General features: G+C 36.3%; 1 protein-coding gene across 1 annotated transcript; it reads right to left on the bottom strand.

The window, feature by feature from the left end:
• Nucleotides 1-236: 236 nt before the first annotated feature.
• LOC107737867 (soluble lamin-associated protein of 75 kDa-like) lies at nucleotides 237-9,399 on the bottom strand. Its single transcript, XM_016549500.1, has 12 exons — nucleotides 9,258-9,399; nucleotides 8,807-8,906; nucleotides 8,564-8,649; nucleotides 7,513-7,684; nucleotides 5,550-5,729; nucleotides 4,688-4,810; nucleotides 4,389-4,483; nucleotides 3,833-3,875; nucleotides 3,609-3,726; nucleotides 3,019-3,178; nucleotides 2,648-2,788; nucleotides 237-2,129 (listed from the first exon to the last, which is right to left on the bottom strand). The coding sequence occupies exons 1-12, from the start codon at nucleotides 9,390-9,392 to the stop codon at nucleotides 1,194-1,196; spliced, it is 2,289 nt and encodes a 762-aa protein (XP_016404986.1). The 5' UTR covers nucleotides 9,393-9,399; the 3' UTR covers nucleotides 237-1,193.
• Between the last annotated feature and the right edge of the window lie 221 nt (nucleotides 9,400-9,620).

Raw genomic sequence — 9,620 nt, forward strand, 5'->3', positions numbered from 1 at the left:
GCAACTGACCTCAGGTGTCCACAATGAGATAACGGCGAAGACAAACAACAGTCTTGAAAGAGTGTGAAGAGACTCCCGCAATGGCTTTTTTTAACATCCAAGTGCGCCCTCATGTGGTCACCCACATTAAAACTCAAAAACTGAAATGTGTGAGCAATTTCTTTCACAGCTTTAACAAAATATGATTAGACCATATATATGCGCTATTTACTAACACGTGGGTTTAGAATTTTTTGGGGAAAAAAACAAGTATAAGCAGAACGAAAAATGTCAACGAAACAAACCATGAGTAAAATGCTAACAGGTGTCAACACGACTCTTAATATTACATTACTTAAAGCCAAAATTATAAAGATTCCCCACTCATGTTTTATGTACTAGTTTTCAGCTTAATATATAATCTAGAGTTGGTATTTAAAATAAGACATTAAGATATTTAAACGCAAATCTGTTTTGGATGCTAAACACACCATATATATAATTAACCAAAACATATTAGCCTTCATGTAAACTTTCTATTAACCTGCACTTTCCTCAGGTATAAACATACTTGCATATTTATGTGTGAATACACGTACATATGTTCGTGTATATGTATGGGCGTGCATAGCAATGCCTTAATTCACGTAACTTTGAGAACAAATGTAATAACCTATCATCTGAAAGGTAGTTATAAATGTGAAAGGACCTCCTTAAAACCTTATTGTGTGAGGTGAAACAAAATCGAAATCAAAACATTTGTGAGGACAAAATCTGAAACGATAATGGTGAAACTCAATCCACAGCAGCACGCCTAATATAAGATCTTCACATTGTAAATTTGCAAGCTTATAGCTGCTTTTTTATAAGCAGTTTAAGCTGCATTCAATAAGCATCAGGTTAATCAAAAGAAAAGGAGATAAAAATCACAGTTATAATTGTGAGCAGTCAGCATTATTATCAAGGACTGTGCTTACGAAATACTGCCCATTTTGTTTGAATTTTCTCTTTTAGTCATAAAACAAAACCTGAACCAAAACCAAAAACTAGATGTTGTAAACACCACCTATTATAAACCCTAACCCAAGTATAAAAGACGCTCAATACTTTCTAGAACAGATCGTGGTATGTGTGTGTACTAAGTAGTGCCTACTAACTTACATACTATGTTTTTTTAATTGAGTGTACTGGAGTGTCATGGAGAATGAATGAAATCAGTTTTTACTGCGTCTTTTTGCTTTTGTGGGTGTGGCCTGGATCACTTTGGCTTTCCTCCGCAAGACTCTCCTGTCAGTCTCCGGCGGCTCCTCCTCTTCTCCCGAATTGTGTTCGGCAGCTTCATCTTCCTCTGTGCTCCCCTTCTCCTCTTCAGTGCTTGTGAGCTTTTCTTCCTCCTCCTCCTCCTCTTCTTCTTCTTCATCACCAAACTCCTCATCCACCACCTGTATGACCACAGCTTTGCTCAGTCTACTGGATGTGCGCTTGGGTGTTGGCGGGACGGGTTTGATCCTGCCTCCTCGAAGAACTCGAACCCCAGGAGGAGAATCGTGAGTTTCGTTTGAGCTTTTCCCCTCATAATCATAATCATCATCATCATCATCTTCAGTGGTGGCAGTGTCCTCCTCTTCTTTCTGTTCCTCTTTTTCATCCGTCTCAGGTAAATTCTCTTCCTCTGGCTCCTCTTTTTCGGAGTCCTCCGTTGCAGGTTGGCTTTCCTCTGTCTCAAGTGGCTCATCGGAGGCAGTCTCATCTTGTTGGTTCAGAGCTGGCTCCTCTGTCTCTATAATGACTTCTTCTTCACCTGCTGCACTAGGAGAAGCAGATGTCTCCTCCTGTGGAGCTTCTTGCTCAGGAGCAGATGCTTCCTCTACCGCATCACTGTCCCGCACAGAGGAAACACACTCAACCAGGTCGGCTGGAATGACTGGCGCCTCAGGAACAGCTGGTGGATGATCAGTGTCTTCGGTTTTCTCAAGTGCTGAAGCTACATGCTCAACTGCAGAAGCTACTTCCTGTTCCTGCTGAACTTCCTCTTCCTCCTCAACTGGAGAAGAAACTTCTGCCTCTGCATCCTGTTTCTCCTCAGTAACAAGTTCTTGGTCGATCTGTTCCACTACTTCAGACTCTTCAGGGGTGTTAATGATGTCATCCTTAACAAGACAAACCAGATAAGGATTCGGTTTAGGTCTAGTCTAAGTAGTGACATTGATGCTCTTAATAAAAAAAAAAAACACTATATGATGACTATGAATTCCATTTTTCCTAAAATTTCCCAAATATTCAGGAAGAGATGTTGTGAGTAGGGTTTGAACTTGTATTGCTCATGTTAGCACCACAGCTCAACATATTAGAGGCACACTGACCGCTATGCCACAGATCTGACATGATTTGTGACAATGTTAACAGCATTCTTTGTTAAAATTTTACATTTTATTTTGGGTTTTATTTTAAGATATTTTACAACAGAAAACAGTTATATTACATTGTAAACATATTTCACACTAATACGGTTTTTACAGTATTTTCTCAAATAAATATGCAGTCTTGGTGAGCATAAGAGACATTCTTAAAAAATGTAAAAAATAAATGACCCAAATGGTAGTGCATACAGATTGCTCAAATCATGTAACAGTACAACCTTGACCTTAACCTGAACTAAATAGTTTACCTGTGCTTCTCCCTCTGCCTCCATCTCCTCAGCAGTGCCATTTTGGATGACAGGTTCAGCCTTTGCATCCTCTGTTGTGACTGCTGACCCCTCATTCTCTTCTTCTTGACTGTCAGTCATTTCTCCATTGACTTCTGCCACCTTCACAGAGACACAGAGAATTCAATACCTGATTTGGGTTTGCACATATTTGTATGCGTGAACTGACATAAAATGTGCACCTCTGGCTCACAGAACATACTGTTTTATGAACCACAAACATAATTTGCATTGGCAACTGTTGTAAGCCAACTTGTTTGGCCTCATATTAAACCAGTGATGAAATAGTGTACCAGATAAGACAACCAACAAAGGATGCTGCTGTCCCTCACCAGCATTTCTGTGTCTGCAGGGGCCTCATTGGATACAGCCTCCTCCACCTGGACAGAGGTTGCTGCTCCATCTTCTCCTCCTCCACTTTCTCCATCCGTGTGTTCTTTAGTCTCTGGCACAACAGCATCAGGTTTTGTCTCTGTTTCTGGTTCGACCACTCTAAATTCAATATACAGGTAATAAATGACAAAGAGGACAATACAGTAATTCGGACTTTTTAGAATTATACATTACATTTTCTGGTACATCTGTTTTCAAAATTGATAATAATAAGAAACTGAGCACTATATCTGCATAATAATGATCTCTAAAGTATCATGTGAGACTTTCGACTGAAAATTCAGCTTTGCCATCACATGATTGTTTTTTTTTTTTAATTAAAAATTGTTTAAATATATTTTATATATAAAAAAATTATATATATATGTTTTACAATGTTAACATTTCACTGTATTGATTATCAACTAAAAAACATTTTACACATTTTATCTCAATGGCACACGAGTAAATCCTCATTACTGTAATCTTAAGGATAACCTCTGAAAGCAACCAGTCATTGAGGTGTCATATGTGAGGCGTTTTTAGAGACCTGTTGATTTTTTCAGGTCGGTTCTCCACAGCACTCTCTTCTGGTTCTTCCCGTGGCCTTTTCTTTTGTCTGCGTTCGCTGCTCCGTGTGCGTGTGGAAATGGGCAAGCCACTCATTTCTACAGCGAGATGAAGAAAAAAAGAAAAGGCTTTATCACCCACTTAAACTGCCTGAATTGGCAGAAAAGGGTGTTTTAGAATGATAAATCGAACACAAATCCAAACCTTCTGCTACTTTGAGATGTTTGTTGACTACCACCACATCCTCCTGTAAAACAAGAATAAATACAATTCACTCTACTCAGTCAAGGGTTAACAGATTCTATAAATACCCACATATACAGATATCTCATATTCAGAAGAAAGCACAACAATGAAGCAGGCATGTACAAAACTACATATTTCCCAAATAAACTAGTCTGTGGGTTGTCTGACTAAAGAAGCCCTGTATAATAGGTTCATATCCACCAGAAACTATTCAAATGTGTTTCTTATACTGAAGCTAAACACAAACCTTCAGTTGAGTAACAGATCCTCAAAAAAATTAGGTTGACTAATCTTTTAATGCTAAAAAAACCCTATCATAGTGCTATAAAAAAAACAGACACACAAATATTACATATAATAAAGGGAAATTAGAGTTACAGTAGCTGTACACAAGCTAAAATGTGTTTCTGAGAAGTGTCTCTAAATTCATCCCCTTTAGCCCAACTGCTATTAAAGCTAAAAAACACTAAGAAAAACATCTAGATATACTACATAAAGATAGGATCAAATTTACCGTGATGTCCAGGCAGCTCTCCTCGGTCATCTCCACCTCATTAACCGCAACCTGTCCGTTTTTGCTTTCTTCTGCTGCCCATGAGCTGTGGTTGCCTGTATGGAGATGGACACAACAAATCTAAAATCTAAACTATAAATCAAGTAAAGATGTGAAACTGAGCTGATAGTGTGATGCCTCTTGCAATGAACAATGAGATATACTGGTAAAAGCTGCCATTTTGAGAAGCAAGCAACCCCACAACTGTTAGGAGTTTAAAGAGGGCCAGTGGCAGATATGACCCAGGAAGAGGCACTTACATTGTAGTGTCACGGAGCCAAGTTTGCTTGCCACTTTCACTTTCTGGTAGGGACCTCCAACTCCTTCCACCTCCCACAGCAGGTCCACATCGGCCGAGTATGCGCTCAGGTACTGTCTGCATACTGGAGCATATATATTTTTTAAATTACTCTTTATATACATTTAGTAAAACATATTAAAGAAATTTAGCCCTTTATATTTATTTACAATCTAATTGCATAATATACATAGTAAAAGCAAACAATTAATGAAACATATACTGCATGTGATATATTCACATACAGTGCACAGCATAAATGAGTACACCCCCTCTGAATAAATATAAAAGATGTATTTTCTTAACGATCACTAATATAATTAATATAATTCATGGAAAGATGGCAAAATTGAAACATATTAAACATATACTTAATAAAAACAACAAAATATATGCCAATATTTTCTGTAAGATAAGTAAATTAGCCAATTTTGTTTAAATGAAGGATTGCAGAAATGAGTACACCCTAGATTTAATTCAGAAAATGTATAATATTCTAGTACTTATAATATGCTGATTTGGTGCTCGAGAAGACCCTGATTTGATGTTATTATCAATGCTGAAACAGTTGTTTTAATATTTAATTTTTACAGTTGCTTAATATTTAATACAGCTTTTCTATTTTCAATACAGCTATGAGCAAGTCTCAAAACAAATCCTCTATACAATAACATAGTGCAAGACAGGCATTTGCAAGAGTCATTTGCTTACTAAAATTCTACACTGTCACCTTATTCAAATCTTTTTCCTTCCTTGTAGAGTATAAGGTTACAAACTAGTAAAGGGGCATTTAAAACGACACAGAAATGAAGAAGATTTCTGACCCTTTTGCATTGCTGGTGTTAAAGGGTATTTCAAGCCCAGTTCATCATCTTTAAAGGAGTCCACAAAGTCCTCCAACATCTGCAAGCCATGACCGTTACCACGGTGATCTTTCCGCACAAAAATAGTGTCCATGACAGGAAGTAGGTAGTACTGGCTCACAAAGCTATTACACAGGCTACCTGTAAGGGAGAACAAACACAGCAGATGGAAGAAATGTCTGGTGCAAAATCACTGCATGTTACACTGGTTTCCATCTACAATACTATCAAAAATATAGTTTATCTTGAACAGTGACACTTATTTTCATGAACAGTTCAAATTATATTGGATTATAATAATTAAATATTATAATAATTATTAACTAATAGCAGTAATGATGATCATCATCATATCCAATATAATTACCTTCAGAAAATTATAGCTGTTTCACTAAATAATTTTGAGAAGGCAAAATGACATAAAAAGCCAATTTTTTAAATAAAAATTCAGATTTATGATGTACAAAACAGTCATAAATGTGACATTCGAAACGGAGATACTAAGTCATAATAATGAGATAAAGTCTAAATTATGAGTCATCATTATGATATAAAATGTCTGAATAGTCATAATTACAGCATAGCAAGTCATGATTATGAGATAAGTCATAATTATGACAAAACAAATCCTCATTTTAATGAGGTGCCACTTCTGTTTTCTAATTTTTCATTATAATTATGACTTTTTGTTATAATTGACTACTTCTCTTATGATTAACCGATAATATATCATATATACTATAATTTACCAAAGCATGATTTTTTTTCTTATGCAGAAATGGGCTTCTATATGTTACAGCTTTCAAGATTCTATCAATCTTTTCTCTGTATAATAATAAAAATAATAATAAAAAATTGTTTTGACTTTTTGGTCTATATCCTTTTTGCATAAACCAAGTTTTTTATTACTAAGCCACAACACAGAAGCTTGTGAGATTGCCTTCTTATAAACTAGGCAAGGCCTAGTTTCATATCTCACTCATCCTTTAATGAAGACACTGTAGATTATTTAATGAAGTAAACTTACTCATACATTGGGCAGAATGAGCAATGCATCTACAGCACTGCCAGACTCTCCAAGGAGAAGGACTGACCTTTAGATTTGACAGAGTAGAAGCCCACCGCCTCTCCATTCTTCCAGAGGATTTTGGCAAAGACGTCTTCTCCGTGGCACAGGAACGGCACCTCATTAGAACCCATTTCCACCGTCCGGTAAATGATGCGGTTTAGCACATACAAGACAATCCTCTCGCCCACAGATCTTACCTGCCCAAATACAATTATTCACAAAAGAGACTAAATTGTGTTTTATAAATTGGATCTGAAGTTTCACTGGGAAATCGAGTTATGTTTTGATTAAAAATTACAGGTTAAAAAAGAAAAAAAGATTTAGAAAATAAATAGGGTAAATCTTCATTTCATGCCAAAATTAAACAGGTGTACAACATAATGCAACAGTCAAGTTATAAAGATGATATTCCTGCAGAGGAAATCCAGACTGGATAACACAGGAGACTTTTTGTTATAATTGACTACTTCTCTTATGATTAACCGATAATATATCATATATACTATAATTTACCAAAGCATGATTTTTTTTCTTATGCAGAAATGGGCTTCTATATGTTACAGCTTTCAAGGTCTATCAATCTTTTCTCTGTATAATAATAAAAATAATAATAAAAAATTGTTTTGCCTTTTTGGTCTATCCTTTTTGCATAAACCAAGTTTTTTATTACTAAGCCACAACACAGAAGCTTGTGATATTGCCTTCTTATAAACTAGGCAAGGCCTAGTTTCATATCTCACTCATCCTTTAATGAAGACACTGTAGATTATTTAATGAAGTAAACTTACTCATACATTGGGCAGAATGAGCAATGCATCTACAGCACTGCCAGACTCTCCAAGGAGAAGGACTGACCTTTAGATTTGACAGAGTAGAAGCCCACCGCCTCTCCATTCTTCCAGAGGATTTTGGCAAAGACGTCTTCTCCGTGGCACAGGAACGGCACCTCATTAGAACCCATTTCCACCGTCCGGTAAATGATGCGGTTTAGCACATACAAGACAATCCTCTCGCCCACAGATCTTACCTGCCCAAATACAATTATTCACAAAAGAGACTAAATTGTGTTTTATAAATTGGATCTGAAGTTTCACTGGGAAATCGAGTTATGTTTTGATTAAAAATTACAGGTTAAAAAAGAAAAAAAGATTTAGAAAATAAATAGGGTAAATCTTCATTTCATGCCAAAATTAAACAGGTGTACAACATAATGCAACAGTCAAGTTATAAAGATGATATTCCTGCAGAGGAAATCCAGACTGGATAACACAGGATATTACAACATATGGAGTGTGTTACGCTCCACAATACAGTGAGTGGAATGAGCAAATGCAAGCATAAAGAAAATGTGGGTGCATTGTGTATTTTTAAGTGAGTGAGTAAAAGAATGCCTGTATACATTAAAAAATATTTCTAAATATTTTCTAAAGCAAGCCTATGTAAGCAAAGTGTGGAGCCTGAGACAAAAACACCTCTCATTGATCAGCCACAAACTACTGCCTGTTTGCAATTATTTGTTTGGCCAAACCACTACATTTCACTGCTCAAACCTCGCTTTTGTTTCTTCCTCTCTCTCTCTATAATTAAACATTCACACACATACTAAAATACATATATATATATATATATATATATATATACAGTGGGTACGGAAAATTTAAGGGGGTCTGAATACTTTCCGTACCCACTGTATATATATATAAAAAAGCAAGATCATCGTAGGAGTGCTTGAGAACATTTGCAAGTCCTTAACAAGGCATCGAAGAAAATGCCAGATTTCTGCTTTTTATTGACTTGGCAAAGAAGTGACATTCTGAATAGACACTGTTCAAAGTACAAAAATGTGTCTGAATAATTTCATTAAAAAGTTCAATTCCTAAGCTTTCCAAAAAAAACGAAAGATTACCTTTACAAGGCCTTCTCTTGCAGGATTTGACGTTCTGAGAATATCTTCCACTGCGTGCCACTGATCAGCCAAGAACAATGCCACAGCTAGAATAAAAAAAGGGAGGCAAAGCGGAATAAAGGTAAATAAGATGCTAAAGAAATTCAAATGTGACTTTCCTAGAAGTTTATCCATGATGTTATTATCATAAAATCCATTCATGCTGTTATTGTGATGGGTAAAAGGGGCAGGAAAGCGGGCTACCTGTGAACTGGTCCTCAGGAGCAAACAGAGCCAGGACTTTGTGTTTGAGATTGGCTCCATAAAGAGGAACAAACCCAACATTGGCAGGACTGATCCGGATCTAAAAGAGCCAGAACAGGATTCTTAAAGGAATATTCCAGGCTACAATTTAATTGTTGGTGAGGCACAATGGAAATGAATGGGGTCAGTTTTTAAAGGGTTTAAATGCAAAAAAAAAGAAAAGATTTTAAAAAGCACTTACATATTTTTTTAGTAAAACCTAGATTCATCAGTGTATAATTTGAGCTGTAACATTGTTCTCAACACATTATGGTCATTTTAGGAGATACATTACATATGCCAAATTATAAAATTGGATAGGCCTATAACTTTGCACAGAAAAGTTTATTTTTCTGTATGATCTGATATTCTCCACATTATCTGTGTGTGTGTGTGTGTGTGTGTGTGTTACCTTTCTCATGCGGGGCAGGGTAAGGTATTGTGTGTTATCTGGGTTGCTGTAGAGCAGTTTGTTCATGTAGCTCTGGACTGAACTTTCCAAGTCCTCATGTCTGCCAGACACCAATACATCTACAGGGAACTCCATCCCTGCAGTGGTCAGAGGTCACAAAAATGACAGCTTCAGTGCTCTGTCATAAGAATTCAATTGTTTGTTTGTTTTTAATCATTTACTCTGTCAAATTTGATCAGAATTAATTCATGACTAATTTCTTTCAAAATGCTTTTTACATGCAAGCAAATTAACATACTGATGAGTGAGAAATGCAAAAAGCTAATTCCTTGCTTATGTTTGTTTTATTTAAAGCAACAGCAA

Source organism: Sinocyclocheilus rhinocerous, unplaced genomic scaffold (assembly GCF_001515625.1).
Source record: "Sinocyclocheilus rhinocerous isolate Xijiao unplaced genomic scaffold, SAMN03320098_v1.1 scaffold374, whole genome shotgun sequence".
NCBI lineage: Eukaryota > Metazoa > Chordata > Actinopteri > Cypriniformes > Cyprinidae > Sinocyclocheilus > Sinocyclocheilus rhinocerous.